This window comes from Marmota monax, unplaced genomic scaffold (genome assembly GCF_021218885.2).
Source record: "Marmota monax isolate L192 unplaced genomic scaffold, Marmota_monax_Labrador192_F-V1.1 WCK01_AAM20220418_F8-fsc00035, whole genome shotgun sequence".
In the NCBI taxonomy this organism is placed as follows: domain Eukaryota; kingdom Metazoa; phylum Chordata; class Mammalia; order Rodentia; family Sciuridae; genus Marmota; species Marmota monax.
Genome location: NW_026691961.1, coordinates 8,856,846 through 8,872,867, shown reverse-complemented (window position 1 = coordinate 8,872,867; position 16,022 = coordinate 8,856,846). Strand labels below are relative to the sequence as shown.

Below are 16,022 nucleotides of genomic sequence, written 5' to 3'. Positions count from 1 at the left end.
CTCAGATCCACACGCAGGATAGAAAAGTACATCTTTATGTGTCTCAGAGGGCTGTGGGGGTAGCAGAGAGAGGGGATAGCTTCATGTTGTGCCATAGGAAGTCCAAGAAGGTGGCTGCCTGCAGAGTCCGGCTAAGCCTCTGAAAGTGCCGTTCTGGGGAGGACAGAAGGAGGTCAGAAGGTCCAGGCACCCACAAGACCGCTCCTGGCCCTGGCCATGCCCACATACCAGTGTAGGGCAGTAGGGCCTCCAGTGCAGCACGCACACCCTGGTAGGACAGCAGCTCTTCAGGGGGTTCGTGTTGCAGTAGCACACCCAACACAGCCTGGGCTTCATGGCAGTGCCGGGAGTTGGTGTTCCAGGTGACACAGAAGCGCAGCAGGGCCTCTGTGGGCATCAGGGATAGTCACACTCTGCCTCCCAAGCCATTCCACCCTGCCCTGCTCCTGCCACTGCCCAGCAGGCCACCCCCAACTGGCCCTTTCCTGCCTGCTCAGGACCTTTCTGGTCTCGCCTCAATCTCAGCATGGTGGCTTCCAACTTCTCACAGGCCTCAGGGTCTCTGCGGATGGCTATGGGAGGAGGACACTCAAGTTCCAGAAAGGGAATCAATAGTCATTGAAGTCCCATTTCCTGCCCCCTGCCCTTGGAGCAGCAGGTACTGACCCTGGATAACAGTTAGCACAGTATGGGGCCGATCCAGGGAGATGGCCAGGCCTAGAGCCCGCAGATACCGCTTCTCATGGAGCAGGTTGTCCAGCTCTTGCTGCCTGGTGGTGGAGGGAAGGACAGGGCCACTCAGGGACCTTGGCTGGGGCTGAAGGTGGAGTCAATAGGCATGGGCCTGACTGAGTTCCCACTGGAGTGAACCCACCTAGCCTGTTTCCCTGTGCCACAGAGCAGGGGTGCTGGGACTGGGTCCCCACTTACTTAACCACGTGTTCCTCCCGCTTGGCTTGCTCCTCCGCCTGTTCTGCCTCAGTCACATCCTGGGATCATATGAGGGTCAGACAAGCCCCCAAGATGGCCCCCAGCCCACCCTTGCCCCTCAGGGCCCACAACCTTCCACAGAATGACACAGGAGTCGCTGGCCCCAGTGAGGGTGCGGTCATCCAGCTGGCTGCAGTGCAACCCCCAGACCTTGTCTTCATGGGCATCCAGTGTCCGCACACACTCGTTATTCTTGATGGTCCAAAGCTTCACAAGCCCATCAGAACCACTGGGTTTGGGATTGGGAAGGGCTGACTGTAGGGGCCTGCCTACCACCCTGCCCCACCCCACCTGTGCCCAGTGTCTCACCTAGATAGCAGCTGTGTGCCACGGCTCACAAAGGCTACCTTCAGTACTGAAGCATCATGCCCCTCAAATGTCTGTGGGGAGGTGTGGGGAGGATGTGAGGTTGCAACAGATGGGAGGGAACAGGCCAGGGGACGCTGCTTACCTTGAGACAGCTAAAATCCTGCAATGCCCAGAGCTTGATGGTGCCATCAGCTGAGGCTGTGGCCAGCACCTGGTCCATGGGTGAGAACTGGACACACCAGAGGCCACGCCGGTGGCCAGAGAATACACCCAGTAGCTGGCACTGTGGCAGAGCCCACAGCTTGGCTGTGCGGTCCTGAGAGCCTGTGGCCAGCAGCTTGTCATTGGGGGCGACAGCCACGCTGTTGATGTCCTGGTGAAAGAGTAGATGGCAGCAGCTCAGACCTCTACCATAGCAAGGGTTCAATCATGTCTCCACCCAGGGTCCAATGTGGTCACCTTGTCATGGCAGCGCTGGGTGGCCTGGGCCTGTAGGATGATGGAGCTACCATCTGGGGCAGTGCTCTTGGATAGCAGAGCTTCTGGGAGGGGCCACAACTTCACGGTACAGTCCTGGCTGCCTGTCACTAGGAAGGATTCCTTCAGCCTAGAGCCCAGCAGGGGAGAGGAGAGACACCTAAGGCTGGACAGCACTGTCTGCCAGCACACCACAGGTCTGGCCTGCCACACCAAGGCCCAGAGTAGAGGTGGTCCCAGGGCATTGCCCCAAATACCTCTAGTCCACCCCTTGCAAATGGACCCCAGTCTTAAATGCTGGATCCCTTTCTCCACCTGAACCTCGTTCATTCATTCTCCACTCACTCCCTCCTTGGTCCACTTTGTCCCAAGACTACTACTGAGGATTCCCTGCCCATAACAACTTGGGGTTCTCTGGACCTGATCTCTATTCCACTTGTGGCCTAGAATCTCAGAGTAAGGTCAAAGCCACCACCTTCCCCTCCCTGAAATGGAACCCCATTAGTAGGCCTGAGCCTCCATCTCCTCTAATATTCCTGGATCCAGCCCTGTCCCACTACCTGGAGCAGCAGATGGTGCCCACACTGTGTGTGTGCCCAGAGCCCTGGGCCACACAGGCCACCTGGCCAGCTTTGTTCATCCTCCAGACTCGGACACTTTGATCCTGGGATGGGAAGAGTTGAGGAAAGAAGCTGGGCCGTGGTCCTATTGCTTTGGCTTCCCCTGCACCTCCACATTTCAGGAGGCCTTACCTTGGCACAGCTGGCAAAGAGCCACCCCTTCCGGAAAACATCCAGGGCCAGGACAATGTCTGATGGGAAGAGTGGTCAGAAGTCAATATGGCAAAAAGGCAGTAGGGTGAGGAGGCAATCAAACCCAGTATCATGAGCTCCACTTGCCTGTGTGGCCATGGAGGATCTGGCAGGCTGATGTCTGCAGCTCAAATACTTTTAGGCAAGGGCTATTGGAAGCCACAACAATGTGGGAGTCCTTGGGCCCAAGGAACCGGACATCCAATACCTCCTCGCTGTAGCCAGCAAACTGTGGGAGGCAAGAACGTAAGCTGGGACTTGTGTGGAGTGGAGAGCTGCTTGGTGTCTCCAGCCCTGGGCTCCAGGGACAGGCACTCACCTGCTTCTGCAGCTGCAGGGACTGTGCCTCATAGAGTAGTAGGTTGTGGTCGGCAGTGACACTGAGGAGTAGGCCAGCAGTGCGGGCGAGGGCACAGTGGGTCAGTTCCTGCCCAGGGCCTGGCAGCTGTGGTTGGGTGTATACACACTGCCCAGAAGCTGCCTCCCACACGCGCAGCGTGCCTGTGCAGTGGGAGAGGGGCTGCTATCAGTCTTGCAGGCCTCCCCTAGCTCTTGTGGTCAGCCTGTGGCCAGCCCCACACACCTTGATCACCAGCAGTCAGGAAATGCAGGCCTGAATTCTTCATACCCAGTGTAGGAACTGGCTCCTCAGGCAACAGCACAGCAGCCTCCACACTCTGGGGATGAGCTGGGTCAAAGACTGCTGCCATTCCCCCATCAATCCCCTGTCCAACTCACTGGCCCTCTCTACAGGTGCCCCCACCTCAAACACTGGCACAGTCCTTGTGGCCTTGCAGCTGTGAAGGTCCCAGAGAATGCAGATCTTGTCACGTCCAGAGCTGTGGAGAGAAAGCCCCTTTAGTTCCAGAGTCCATTCTCAGTTCCCACTGTCTTGAGCCCTCACTTCCTCCCAGGGCTTGCATGGTCTGCCACTGACCTGAGCATGGTATGGCCATCAGCACTAAAGGTCAGTGAGGTGACAGCACTATAGTGGGCAGTTAGCACAGCCAGGCACGAGCGGTCCTGCAGTGACCACACGCGGATGGCAGCGTCTGCGGCTGAGGAGAAGAGCAGCAGGCGAGTGGGATCCGGGTGGAAGGCCACCAAACTGCAGGCAGGTGGGGGATGGGTGAGTTGTGCTGCCCAAAGGTGGTGCCTCTGTCCACCCACTCTCCACTGCCCCAACTCACTGCACAACTCCAGGAGAGCCCCGAAGGTGGTGTGTCCCATAGTGCCGTACGACATCCCAGACACGCACAGCCCCATCGCAACCACCTGCAGGAACATTTGAAGTAAGGGAGCTGGTGTGTCCAAAGGCCCTGCCCTGCGCCCTCTGGCCCACCTGCCCAGCTGAGGCCCTACCTGTGGCTAGCAGTGTGGAGGTGGGATCAAAGGCCATGGTTGCCACAGGAGCAGTGTGTACTGCCTTCCATAGGCGGGTAATGCTGCCCTCTCGCCAGGCCCACTGAGCCAGCAGCAGTGCCCGGCTGGCTGTCACCAGCACCTGGGGAATGTGCAGTTCAGCTGGCAGGTGAGCTTTCTGTTCACGTGCAATGTGGGAGGGAGGCCACAGAGCTCACTTCCCACCCCTGCCCCACGTGCCTCATCATCCGGGCTGAGGTCAAAGGCAGTGATGTCTTCTTGGTCCTCCTGAGGGAAAGCACAAGAGCACACAGCACCATGAGAAAGGGCTGCCCCTTCTACCTCCCACTCCCACCTGTTTACCTGCCCTTACCTGCTCCAGGCTCCTTAGTACAGCCCCTGAGGCCACATCCAGGATGTTGACTCTGGTACCACAGACGCAGAAGAGGTGCTGGCCAGGCTGGTCCAGCTGGACACAGGGGTCTCAATCAAGGCAATGCTGGGCACCTGCTGCCTGCCCCATCCACCACCCCACCTGTCCCTGGAGCTGGTACCTGTACTTTCCCGCCCTTGTAGAAAGGTTCCATCTTGCGCTCAATAGCATAGCTGGAAAGAGAACCAGGTGAGTAAAGAACTGCCACCCCCTTAGTCCCCAGTGCCTAGCCCTGTGCTGGGTGCTGTCCCAAACCCCTTCCCTTGTGGAACTCCTGGGCATCTTTCTGTGGGTGGGTGTTCCTACCCCTGTGTTACAGACAGGTTGAGACCCAGTGCTGATTAGTGATCCATGTGGGGTCCTGCAGCATGGAGAGGTGGGCCTGACTCAGGTGAATGCAGCCAGGCAGCCCAGTCTCCTAAGTAGGGGCCTTGGGGGTCCCCTGTGGGTTGTAGGACCTAGGGTGCCACCTCTCCAGTCTTCACTCCTGAAGTTCAGCACACCCCTTCTCCATCCTGGATCCCTCCTGTAGGCCCAGCCTCACCTGATCTCACTCTCCAGGCAGGTATCACTTCTGTGACCTCGCTCATGCTGTCTTCTTCTTTCCCTCTCTATGGCCTCCTCCCTCTCTACGGCCTCCACCCTGGTCCAGGGTATTGCAGTCTCCCCTGGATAGCAGTTCCAGTCTCTTTTCTGGGCACCCTACCTACTCTCTCAATCATGCTGCCAGTTATTCTCCCATCCCTGTAGCACTGGGAGAACTGATCCCAGGGGCACTCTACCACTAAGCTACATCCCCAGCCTTTTTATTGAGACAGGGTCTCCCTGAGTTACTTGTGATCCTCCTGCTTCAGCCTCCTGAATTGGTGGCCACCATGCCCTGATGCCAGTTGTTGTTGTTGTTGTCATCATCATCATCATCATTTTTGGTATTGGGGATTGAACCCAGAGTCCACCACTTTTTATTTTTGAGACAGGGTCTCACTAAGTTGCTCAGAACCTTGATAAGTTGCTGAAGCTGGCCTCAAACTTCCAATCCTCCTGTCTCAGCCTTCCAAGTCTACCACTGTGTCTGGTGATACCAGTTATTTTTTAGAACAACCGATTATGTCACAGCCCTACTTAAAACCTTCTTTTTCTTTACATGTTTCCAAACCTTGCTCCTGCAAACTTTTCCTCTCACAGTCCACACTGCCGCCTCATTCTCCTGGCCCAGCCCTTGGGACAGGTCCTCTGCTTCTTGCATATGACCAGGGTTCCCCCAGATTCCAACACGCAGCTAAATTCCCTTCTGGGAAGCCAGCTTGACAAGATGGAACCAATCCTATTCTCTGAACCCAGATATCCCCCAACAGAAGTGCTGCCAGCACAACCTTTCCTTTGCTGGTGCTTGTCACAACTCAATCCCCTGAGGCACGGATGGAAATGATCTGTGCCATGAAGCTGTGTGTCACAGGCACTGAGCTCTAGCTGTCGCTGTGCAGCACAAGCTGGGGAACTGAATGAGAACCGGACTCAGGGACCCTGGCACCGCGGCCCACCCACCTCCTGTCTTCCGGCTCCGGGGAGAAGCCGGACCACAGGTGGTTCCCGTCTCCCGTGACCACCCGGCCCTGCGCCCACAGGCGCTCAGCTCGCCCCTTCCCCGCGGGGCGCCTCGTCCCCACTCCACGACGCCCCTGAAACTGGCTCCTCTTTAGATACCCGACGCTCGCTGCGCCGGGTCTGCCGCCCTTCCCCATGGCAGGCGGTGCCGACCGTCCTGCAGCTACCACCGCAGCCTGGCCCGCGACTCCACAGGCAGGGTGCCTCTCCGACCCGAACGCGCGCTCGGCCCGCCGCGGACGCTTCCGTTACTCCGGCAGCGAACCCGTCTCCCGCGCTGGGCTTACTTCGCCTTGAAGCGGCTCACTCCGGACGCGGCCTCAGCCATGTCGCCGCCGTCCCTGCAGCCAGGACCCGCCGCCGCCGCGTGAGGGAGACCGGCGCGCCACTCCTCACTCCAGTCGCGCTGCTGATGGTGTCACCGTCCGCGACTACTGTGACGCCATCAGCACAGCGCACCAGATGCCATCTTTGCCGTGGGCAGTAGCTGCTGCTGCTGCGTCCGGAAACGGAAGCCGGAGCCGGCGAATTTCCGGTCTAAAGGGTGGGGTGTGGAGGGGCGCAACCCTGGCAAAAGAAATAGGTAGTGTGCTCCGGTTGCCCGTGACGTTGCCTATTTATGGAAGTTTATTTTTGGTATTGAGGACTAAGAAACTTCCATGGCGTGGGCGTGGTGGCACATGCTTGTAATCTCAGCGACTCAGGCAGAGGCAGAGGCAGAGGCAGGAGGATCGCAAGTTGGAGACCAGCCTGAGCAACTTAGCGAGTGGGGCAGGCATTTGAAAGTGTTTCCTCCCCTTTTTTTGGATAGAGCCAGAGCCAAGAGCCAGTTTCTGCACGGTGGGCTCAATCCATATAAGTGCTTCGGATAAACGCACTAATTGGGTAATTCCAGAGACATTCAAATATAATTTATGAGTACCTTCTGTATGCAAAACACTGCCTTAGGCCCTTGGAGACCCCAGGAAGAAAAATTTCCTGCCCTGGAGTAGCTCTCCAGTGGGCAGCAGTGGGGGCAAGAGCTGGTCTGGGAAGAAGGGGATAATTACACCAGTTTAAAGGCTAGGGTTTTGCAAATGTAGGTTAGCAAGGGATTAGGCAGAGGGCATAAGTGCAGTTTTATTTTATTTTATTTTTTTTAAAGAGAGAGAGAGAATTTTAATATTTATTTTATTTTATTTATACCAACAGCTTTGTTGGTATGTGGTGCTGAGGATCGAACCCGGGCCGCACACATGCCAGGCGAGCGCGCTACCGCTTGAGCCACATCCCCAGCCCCATAAGTGCAGTTTTAAATGGGGGCAGTGCAGAAGGCTTCATTGAGAAGGGGGCACCGGAGCAATTGAAGTAAAGCAGTTTTTTGGAGATCGTGTTTCGGACAGAGGGACAGCCACTGCTTAGGGGTGCAGAGGTCAGTGTGGCTAAGGGAGCCATTGCACAGGAGACTGTGGTGCTAGGGATTGAATCCAGGGCCTCCCGGTGCTAGTTCACTGAGCTATATCTCCAACCCCAGAGGATATTCTTAAAGGACAGGAGTGCAGAGAGGGTGCAGGTCCTCCTGAGCTACTGAGGAACTGGCTTTTACTGAGTTAACGATTTTGAGCCATTCATGCTACAGGCTACAAAACTGATAAAACAAATTGATAGGAAGCAACTGGAGTTGAGATTGGGAGAAGAGACATTGAGAGAAAAGAAATAGACAAATGAAGAGCAAGGGGGCCTGGGGAATGGGCACAGGGTATGAGGCTAGCAGGCACAGAGGCGGTGAGATAGGCCCGGCCTGGGCTCAGCATTTATTTGCCCTTGTATTTACAAGGCACGCTGGCCCTGTGATCCCCACACCTCAGCGTCAGTACTGCCCACTGGGGTGGCCTCAGCCTCCTGCACAGTGCCCAGGAGCAGGGTGTCATCCTCCTCCAGGAAGTTGCCTAGCTGGGCCAGTTGCCGGCGGATGAGGTTGGTGGTGCGGTGCATCCGGCGCACACGCCGCAGCAGACTTAGCAGCAGAGTCCGGCTGCGCTCCTGGCGCTCGCTCCAGGCCTCGCGTAGTTCTCGGTAGCAGTTATGGCGTGCACGTTCAGCTGGGCCCAAGGTGGCCCCGCAGCCCAAGAGGCAAAGCTGCTCACCACCTTGCTGGCAGTGCTGCTGGTGCTCAGCCAGGTCCCCACGTGGCACTCGCGCAGAGCAGCCTTCGTTGGGGCAGGCCATCAGCTCAAAGGGGCATGAGTCCTGATGCCCCTTGCGATGGGCCAGGGGGCATGTCACCAAACAGCCAGCCTCAGCGTTCTTGCACTGGGGGTGTGAGAAACCTCCATGTGAGCGAACCTAGCTGGGCCCTGCCAGACCAGGCCAGGCTGGGAATTTGCCAGCTGGCTCTTCCCTGGCCCCCACCCTCTCCTCCCATTTGGTATCTGACCATTGACCAAGAACCAGGAGACTAGGAACCTCCCAAGCTTTTCTGCTTCCAGAACAGATGGGTAGGAGGGAAGAACTTTGGTGTTTAGAGGCCCGAGTCTTGAACAGGGAAGTGTATAGCTGGGTTAGTCTGGTATGTTTGCCACACTTTTTGTTTTGTGTGGGTGGTAGTGGTGCTGGGGTTTGAACCCAGGCTTCGCATATGCTGAGGAAGCACTCTAATACTGAGCTACATTCCCAACCCGGGGCATTTTTTTTTTTTTTAAACCTTGGTTTCCTCATCTGTAAAATCAGGGGTTGGAGACTTAAGCCCATACACCTGGCACTTCACTGAAAATTCTCTAGAATCCCCATTTTATAGTTGAGGCTCCAAGGGCTCAGAAAAGTTAAGTAAATTGCCCAAGGTCACACAGGTAAGTAGTATATGACTCAAACTTAGCTAGGTCTGCTGATGCCTGGGCTGCACTTGGTTTTCTTTGAAGATGGCATGCTTGGCCCTGGCTTTGCCCCACCCAAGGGTGATGGGAATGGGTACTTTGAGCTACCTTGACTTCTAGGCGGCCAATGGTTTTCCGGAGTTTATTCACATGGACCATCTTTTTCCTTTTCACCTCTTTCCTGCAGCATGGACAGGTGTTTTGTCTGGAAGGAGGCAAGTGTGTGTGTGAGGTGAGAAGGAAGCAGAGTGACATGACCGTAGGGACAGATATTCAAGGGGTGACCCAAATGGTCTCTCTAGCTGGAGGAGGTATAAGGGGGTCCCCAAGGCTGGGACCTGTTAACACTACAGGGTTAGGAGACCCACACATTTTAGCATCTTGTGGCTATTGGAACCCAGTGTTCAGCAGACTTAGGACTAAGTCTGGGCTCTGGACCACAGGAGTGGCTTCACACCTGTCCTCCCAGTCCCTTGGGTTCCCAGTGGCACCTGGCTAGCCACCGGAGGATGCACTTTTTGCAGAAGATGTGGCTACATGGCAACCTTACTGGCCTCTTGAGAACCCCATGGCAGACGGAGCACAGGAAGTTGCAGTCGGGAGGGCTGGCAAAGAGGTTGAGATCATACCCGCCACTCTGCAAAGGTCAAACCTGCATCAGAGCTGGCAGGCGCCAGGTTCTGGCCCCCCCCACTCCACATACCCAAGTGTTTGGGTGGGTAGGTAGGCCACATGAGAACTCTCTTCATGTAGAAGACAGCCGTGAGGGTCAAGGTTTCCCCAGGACCACCAATCACTAGCTGGAGAAGCAGAGATGGCTCTAAGTTTGACCCAGAGGTTTCCTCATTCCTTGTAGGGGCTGTAACCCACTGCCCAGCATTTCTGATTGAGGAATGGGGTCAATCCCTGATAGCTTGGCATAAATCTTAGGGCTGGAAAAATGAGGGCCTTAGGCTTACCATGATCTGTATCTGGACGGCAGGCAGCTCCACTGATGCCCGGGGCTCGGGAGCCTCCATTTCACAGCAGGTGTGGGCCGACATCACAGTGGCATTGTTCAGCTCAGGCCAATCAAAACTCTGGTCTAGAGCTGAGGCTGTGGCTCAGTGGTAGAGCGCTTGCCTAGCATATGAGGCACTGCGTTTGATTCTCAGCACCATATTATGAATAAGTAAGATAAAAGTACTGTGTCCATCTACAACTAAACATATATAAAACAAACAAAAAACCCAAAACCAACTCTGGTCCAGGGCCTGCTGGGAAAGCAAGTAGCCCTGTACTGCCCAAAGTGAATGTAAACACTAGGGCAGCCCCAACTCAGGTGTGGACACCCACTGACCCTCTATGTTGGTCGAGGCTGACATCTGGTCCCAGAGCAGGTTTGCACAGAGAAGCTAGACTCTTTAAGAGTTGTTTCCCCAAGGTCAGTAGGATTACAGGGACAGCTGCACCTTTCTCAGATGGTGCTGCCCAGGCACTGAGAACTCCAAAAGCTTAGGGTCTTCAGATGTTGATCAATTGGTTCTCCATAGCAGAGAGAACTAAATCACCGGGAACCAGCTAGTTCTCTTCCAGTGTTTATCATCTGTGCAGGCCTGAGAAGAGAGATACATGCTCATGTAGGTTGAGCACCACTGTTAAGGATTGATAAATTCACTCCACTGCACAGGCAGACCAGGGGTCCCAATCTGGCTGACACCTAAGAATCACGTGCCTAAGCCCTACATTTGTGATATCCGAAAGCAGTTTGGCTAGCCCGGGAAGAAACGCACTACTAGGGCTCGATTTTCCGGCAGGTAGGAGACCCCAAGAACGTCCACACATCCCGAGTTAAACAGCTTTATTTGAAACGCGGGACCACCGATCTCTCCCACGACCCCCCAAGGTCCTGGCGGCGTCGGCCTCAAGTTCTCCGGGAGATCCGTGTCCTGCGGAGAGAGAAGATGGGGTCAGGGATGATTGGCCAGGGATATAACCGCGCGAGTAGCCGCAGCGGGGATGTCGGGGCCTGGGTTTCGCCTTTCCACACTGGTAGTGGGCGGCGAGCTGAGGCCCCTGGAGGCTCTGGGCGCCGAATCTCATCCACGGCCACCGCCAGCGCCGAGGGTGATTTTCAACCAACGCCGGTCTCTCGGCTACCTGCGGACAGGCGAGCAAATCGGACCTACCAAAACGAAAGAAAGCACACGCTCCCGGCATCCGCGAAAGGCCGCGGGACGGAGGCGCGTGCGTTTATACCGGTCCGCCCAGCCGCCCGCCGCGCATGCCCGGATTGCGGCAAGAGCTGATGCGCAGGCGCATGAAGAGTGCGGCGAGGGCGGGGCGCCGCGGAGCCAATCGTAGCCGCCTCGCGGTGCTAGGGCCACTCGGGCGAGGCTCCCGAGATCTCGCGGTTTTTGGCCTGCTATAAAAGCGCCTTCCGAGACAGGTTCTTTCTTCTTCTCTGGAAAAAACACGTGAGTAGTTTTATTAACTATGGCGGGACGCGGCGCGGGCCTTGGCGATCCGCGGACATCGGATGGCCGGGGCCAAGCCCGCACCATCGCATCTTCAGACTCGATGCGCGGTGTCTGGATTTCCCACGCTGCTACAGAGGCAGCTCCCCGCTAATTGGCTGGTTCTTGTCTCTTGGTGCAGCAAATGGCGGATGACGCCGGTGCAGCGGGAGGTCCCGGAGGTCCCGGGGGCCCCGGAATGGGTGGCCGCGGCGGCTTCCGCGGAGGCTTCGGCAGCGGTCTCCGAGGCCGCGGCCGAGGCCGTGGACGGGGCCGGGGCCGTGGCCGCGGTGCTCGTGGAGGCAAGGCCGAAGACAAGGAGGTAGGCCCGGGGGGCGGGCGGGGCGCGTTCGGGGACGACGCCCAGAAGGTATCCCTGTTGACTGGCACCTTCCCCGCAGTGGATCCCGGTCACCAAGCTGGGCCGCCTGGTCAAGGACATGAAAATCAAGTCCCTGGAGGAGATCTATCTCTTCTCTTTGCCCATCAAGGTATTGTGCTGAACGACCAGCCTCCCGGAGCTTAATTTGGTAGGGGCTGGGAGAGTTGCACCTTGAGCCTGTGGTTGCGCTTGTGTGGGTGTCCACCTTTGACATGGGTTATGGCCGGAGGTGAGGTGGCTTCGCTTTTATAGAAAAGGATGCCATCTCGGACCTGGAATCTAGGTGAATCAAGGGCTAAACACTCAACTTTTGCACACCGGTTCTTTTGTTGTAGGAGTCTGAGATCATTGACTTTTTCTTGGGGGCATCACTCAAGGATGAGGTTTTGAAGATCATGCCTGTACAGAAACAGACTCGTGCTGGCCAGCGGACCAGATTCAAGGTATTAGAGTTGTCATGCACTTGGCTGGTTGGGCAAAACTCTCCCCACTCTGCATGGTCACACTAAGTTTTGCCCGTGTGACTTTCGTACAGGGGAGAGAGAGGAAAGAGCCCCTCTGGACCTTGGATTGGCCTCACAGTAGCCTTTTCTTCCTTGAGAGGCACAACAGGAACTAGGTAGTGTGTATGGATGTTGTGGAGGATCACGAGCCGCCTAACATAGTTTTTTCCCAGGCATTTGTAGCTATTGGTGACTACAACGGTCACGTTGGACTGGGAGTAAAATGCTCCAAGGAGGTAGCAACTGCTATCCGAGGGGCCATCATCCTGGCCAAGCTCTCCATCGTTCCTGTGCGGAGAGGCTATTGGGGGAACAAGATTGGCAAGCCTCACACTGTCCCTTGCAAGGTAAGCTGTGATGGTTATTGATGGGCCTGGGGTGGAGCATATTTTCCCTCTGGCCCTGTTACCTGATTCTGCTTTTCTTAGGTGACAGGACGTTGTGGTTCTGTGCTGGTACGGCTCATCCCTGCCCCCAGAGGTACTGGCATTGTCTCAGCTCCTGTACCCAAGAAGCTACTGATGATGGCTGGTATTGATGACTGCTACACTTCTGCCAGGGGCTGCACTGCCACCTTGGGCAATTTTGGTAGGTGGCCCCCAAAGGAATCTGCAGTGAACCCTCTCTCAGCTCCGCCGAATCACACAGGTGCAGTGTGTGCTTGGCGTATTTTAAGGGAGAGAGAGGAAGGCCCTCCTAATGCACGGCAGATCTGCCCCTAAGTGGCCTCTCTGTTCCTAGGAGTGCAACAGCTTCTGTAGGGGTGGAGGACTTCTCTGCTATTAGCCACTAACCCTCTTCTGTTGTTTGTTTTGAAGCCAAGGCCACCTTTGATGCCATCTCCAAGACATACAGCTATTTGACCCCTGATCTCTGGAAAGAGACTGTGTTCACCAAGTCTCCTTATCAGGTATTTCTGGTCTAGCTAGTGAGATTTTACTGTTCTTACATCATGGCCCACCTTATCAACAGGTTTTTTGGGCGGGGCAGAAACACCTTAATTTTGTAGGGGAATGGTTTCCCACTACATAACTGTTGATTTTTCTTTGTAGGAATTCACTGACCATCTTGTGAAAACCCATACCAGAGTCTCTGTACAGAGGACCCAGGCTCCAGCCGTGGCTACAACATAGGGTTTTTATACAAAAATAATAAAGTGAATGAAACCCATTAATAAATGGTTCTGTCTTCCATATAAACTGGTAGCTGGAATTTCGAAGGGGCTAATGACACCACCAGAAGTAGAGTTAAATCACTTTATTTCAGCAATGCAGCAGGTTAGTTAAGAGGCCTCAGGCGGCAGCAGCCTCCTTAGCAGCTTTTCTCTCTGCCAACATTCTCTGCTTCTGCTTTGCCAGGCACTTTCTGGCAGAATAATGGGCTCCCAGGTCATGATCTGAGAAAGAGATGGTGGATGGGTTGGGTAAGAAAAAACAAGCAAAAAAGGGTGGGCAGGGCTCAACTTACAGCGGTCCTGGTAGGCCTTGGCCACCTGGGCAAACTGTTCCAATTCCATGGCACAGTTCTGCTTGTAGCTCTCTCCTTCCCTCTGCTGACAGGCCTTTAGCCTCTCCTGGATGATGTTGACAATTTCTTGATCAACTTTGCTAAAAAGGAGCAAGTACCCAAAGGATTGAGTGAAAGCCTTGTCTTCAAAATCTGAGCCAACCCCAAGAGATATACCCACTGGATGAGGCCATCCCAAGGAATCCCCAGGAAATGATGGGACAGTAGGAAGTGGTCTCATACTTTCTCAACATTCCCTGCTATGCACTTACTAGTCCCTTCTCCATTGCATTTCCGCCTCAAAAATGCACAGGATATCCTTCTCCTTGCACTCTGTGATGTCTGGCACTCGGCGGTATTGCCGGTGATAGTAATAATACCTGTTCTTGGCATGCTGCTGCTCTATAAACTCTGTAGAAAGGAAACCAGATAATTTACTTGTCAGTTTAGATAGATGGGTGAAGGTATTTCCTAAATGTTAGAAGGACTAGGCTACAAGTGGTGATATCTCCAGTTGCATCATCACAGGTTGTGACCAGAACAACCCTTTGTCTTCACCAATGAGACTGAGCAAGGCAGGATTCAGAACCCAGTTCTACAAGTCCACCTGTCCCACAGCCCAGGAACCTCACTCTAGGCAAGAAGGCACCAACAGAACTCCTGCAATGACCTCCAGGCCTAAAGTTTCCACTGGTAGCTTTAACCAGCAGGACTAAAGAGTTCATGCATCCAGGAATAAAAAACACCAGGTGCTTAGTGAAACCTTGTCTCTTAAGGGCCCCTGGGTTCAGTCCTTGAGTCCCCAAAACAAACCACTTCTAAGACAGCAAGAAAGAGGGACCTGACTCATCTGCTATACTATACTCCCTAATCAAAGAATACCAGACCCAGTGACATGTCTATAGTCCATGTACTTGGTAGGCTGAGACAGGAGGATTGCTTGGGTCCTGGAGTTCAGGGCCAGGCTGGGCAACATAGCAAGACCTCTTTGCCTTAAAAACAAATAACCTGGGGCTGGGGTTGTGGTTCAGCCTAGAGCACTTGCCTAGCACGTGCAAGGCCCTGGGTTCGATCCTAAGCACCACATAAAAATTGTACTTGTCCAACTACAACTAAAAAAAAATGTATATATATAATTTAAAATTAAATAAATAAATAACCTGCTGGGAGTGGTGGTACACACCTGTAATCCCAGGGACTTGGGAGGCGGAGGCAGTAGGATCACAAGTTCAAAGCCAGCCTCATCAACTCGGCGAGGCCCCATGCAAGTTAGCAAGACCCTGTCTCAAAACGGGCTGGGGATGTGGCTCAGTGGTAAAATGCCCCTGGGTTAAACCCCCAGTGCCAAATAAACACATAACCCCCAAACCAGTAATCCCCAGAACTTGGAAGACCGTAATATAGGGAAAAAAAAAAACCACTTGAGTATGCGATGTACCTCAAATGTCTTATGGTTGAACGAATGAGCTGCTTAATTGTAACAAGGCAGAGCAAGCGCTTGCTGCTGATCAGAGGGCTGGCAAACAGGACCACAAAGAGTTGCATGGAACATTTTCTAATTAGGACCAGAGATGGCGAATTTGGGCATTTCAGCCATTACACTACAACCAGTTGTCACTTGCATTGCAGGGGCCTGGGACTATAACAGGCCCAAGGACTCAGTTGATTGCGAGAGCAAGCACCCCCCCACACACACACACCCCGGTTTATGACGGAGACCAGAGACTAAGGGAGCCTCTCAAGCGGCGGAGGCGGAGGCGGAGGCGGAGAGCAAAGAGGGGTCCTGGTATAGAAGGCACAGGGCGCAGCCAAGGGAGTGGCGTCCCGGGGAAAGGTGCAGCGACCCAGGGGGCGGGGGCGGGGGAGGTCCCGGGGAATGGTCCGCGAAGTAGTGGGGAAGCCAAAGGAGGCGGCGGAGCTCGGGGACCTCGGGTGTGGGGCACCGGGGTCCCCGCGAGCAGGCAGAACCCCGAGCTCGTACCTCTCACGAGGGTCACGGGCCGGTCCACCAGGAGGTCGAATGCCTTCGTGAAGTAGGTGATGGGGTTGGGCAGCGAGGTTTGCGGGGAGGGCGCCGGCGTGCGGCGCGGGGGGTCGGGGTACACGTCCTTGTCCCAGGTGTCGGGCATGGCGCACAGGACTCCGCTAGTTGGGTGCCGGGTACAGATAACCCTGCGGAGGTCGTCGGGGCAAATACGCCTGCGCGGGACGCCGTGGAACGATGCTGCGCCTGCGCGCAGGGCGACCACTGCGCCTGCGCGGGGTGAGCACCACATGCTGTGGTTGGCCGCGGGCG

General features: G+C 55.3%; 4 protein-coding genes and 3 non-coding genes across 7 annotated transcripts; 3 read left to right on the top strand and 4 right to left on the bottom strand.

The window, feature by feature from the left end:
• Window positions 1-19: 19 nt before the first annotated feature.
• Window positions 20-6,476, bottom strand: Tbl3 (transducin beta like 3). Its single transcript, XM_046442426.1, has 22 exons — window positions 6,276-6,476; window positions 4,505-4,556; window positions 4,324-4,419; window positions 4,191-4,238; window positions 3,951-4,092; window positions 3,779-3,863; window positions 3,526-3,696; window positions 3,352-3,427; window positions 3,172-3,265; window positions 2,908-3,089; window positions 2,676-2,817; window positions 2,529-2,587; window positions 2,337-2,440; window positions 1,759-1,906; window positions 1,442-1,672; window positions 1,300-1,370; window positions 1,063-1,219; window positions 931-989; window positions 667-770; window positions 501-572; window positions 229-387; window positions 20-153 (listed from the first exon to the last, which is right to left on the bottom strand). Exons 1-22 carry the CDS (start codon window positions 6,314-6,316, stop codon window positions 44-46), a joined length of 2,403 nt encoding a protein of 800 aa, XP_046298382.1. The 5' UTR covers window positions 6,317-6,476; the 3' UTR covers window positions 20-43.
• Window positions 6,477-7,145: 669 nt separating this feature from the next.
• Rnf151 (ring finger protein 151) lies at window positions 7,146-11,208 on the bottom strand. The gene is given in 5 exon segments (XM_058578873.1): window positions 7,146-7,827; window positions 7,829-8,280; window positions 8,949-9,045; window positions 9,332-9,477; window positions 9,800-11,208. Coding segments are annotated over 5 exon segments (825 nt in total). The 5' UTR covers window positions 9,884-11,208; the 3' UTR covers window positions 7,146-7,781.
• LOC124093661 (small nucleolar RNA ACA64) lies at window positions 10,837-10,962 on the bottom strand. The gene has a single exon (XR_006852020.1). It is a non-coding gene; the product is annotated as a small nucleolar RNA ACA64 (small nucleolar RNA).
• A 246-nt stretch (window positions 11,209-11,454) lies between the features above and the next one.
• On the top strand, window positions 11,455-13,398 carry Rps2 (ribosomal protein S2). The gene is made up of 7 exons (XM_046442410.2): window positions 11,455-11,657; window positions 11,737-11,826; window positions 12,053-12,160; window positions 12,394-12,567; window positions 12,649-12,808; window positions 13,039-13,130; window positions 13,273-13,398. Exons 1-7 carry the CDS (start codon window positions 11,481-11,483, stop codon window positions 13,351-13,353), a joined length of 882 nt encoding a protein of 293 aa, XP_046298366.1. The 5' UTR covers window positions 11,455-11,480; the 3' UTR covers window positions 13,354-13,398.
• LOC124093683 (small nucleolar RNA SNORA64/SNORA10 family) lies at window positions 12,198-12,331 on the top strand. The gene has a single exon (XR_006852030.1). It is a non-coding gene; the product is annotated as a small nucleolar RNA SNORA64/SNORA10 family (small nucleolar RNA).
• Window positions 12,841-12,974, top strand: LOC124093677 (small nucleolar RNA SNORA64/SNORA10 family). Its single transcript, XR_006852029.1, has one exon. It is a non-coding gene; the product is annotated as a small nucleolar RNA SNORA64/SNORA10 family (small nucleolar RNA).
• Window positions 13,399-13,462: 64 nt separating the features above from the next.
• On the bottom strand, window positions 13,463-15,924 carry Ndufb10 (NADH:ubiquinone oxidoreductase subunit B10). The gene is made up of 4 exons (XM_046442421.1): window positions 15,708-15,924; window positions 13,999-14,137; window positions 13,688-13,827; window positions 13,463-13,616 (listed from the first exon to the last, which is right to left on the bottom strand). Exons 1-4 carry the CDS (start codon window positions 15,853-15,855, stop codon window positions 13,513-13,515), a joined length of 531 nt encoding a protein of 176 aa, XP_046298377.1. The 5' UTR covers window positions 15,856-15,924; the 3' UTR covers window positions 13,463-13,512.
• Window positions 15,925-16,022: the final 98 nt, after the last annotated feature.

Bases quoted from the DNA above. Each gene is read 5' to 3' on its own strand.
- Tbl3 (XM_046442426.1), bottom strand. From the start codon at position 6,316: ATGGCTGAGGCCGCGTCCGGAGTGAGCCGCTTCAAGGCGAA. The intron at 4,093-4,190 runs GCACGTGGGGCA...CACATTCCCCAG, and splicing joins ACCTCAGCCCGGATGATGAG to GTGCTGGTGACAGCCAGCCG. The intron at 154-228 runs GTATGTGGGCAT...TGTCCTCCCCAG, and splicing joins GGCCCTACTGCCCTACACTG to AACGGCACTTTCAGAGGCTT.
- Rps2 (XM_046442410.2), top strand. From the start codon at position 11,481: ATGGCGGATGACGCCGGTGCAGCGGGAGGTCCCGGAGGTCCCGGGGGC. The intron at 11,658-11,736 runs GTAGGCCCGGGG...CCTTCCCCGCAG, and splicing joins GCAAGGCCGAAGACAAGGAG to TGGATCCCGGTCACCAAGCT. The intron at 12,568-12,648 runs GTAAGCTGTGAT...TGCTTTTCTTAG, and splicing joins CTCACACTGTCCCTTGCAAG to GTGACAGGACGTTGTGGTTC.
- Ndufb10 (XM_046442421.1), bottom strand. From the start codon at position 15,855: ATGCCCGACACCTGGGACAAGGACGTGTACCCCGACCCCCCGCGCCGC. The intron at 14,138-15,707 runs GTACGAGCTCGG...TCCTTTCTACAG, and splicing joins GCCCGTGACCCTCGTGAGAG to AGTTTATAGAGCAGCAGCAT. The intron at 13,617-13,687 runs GTAAGTTGAGCC...TCTCTTTCTCAG, and splicing joins CAAGGCCTACCAGGACCGCT to ATCATGACCTGGGAGCCCAT.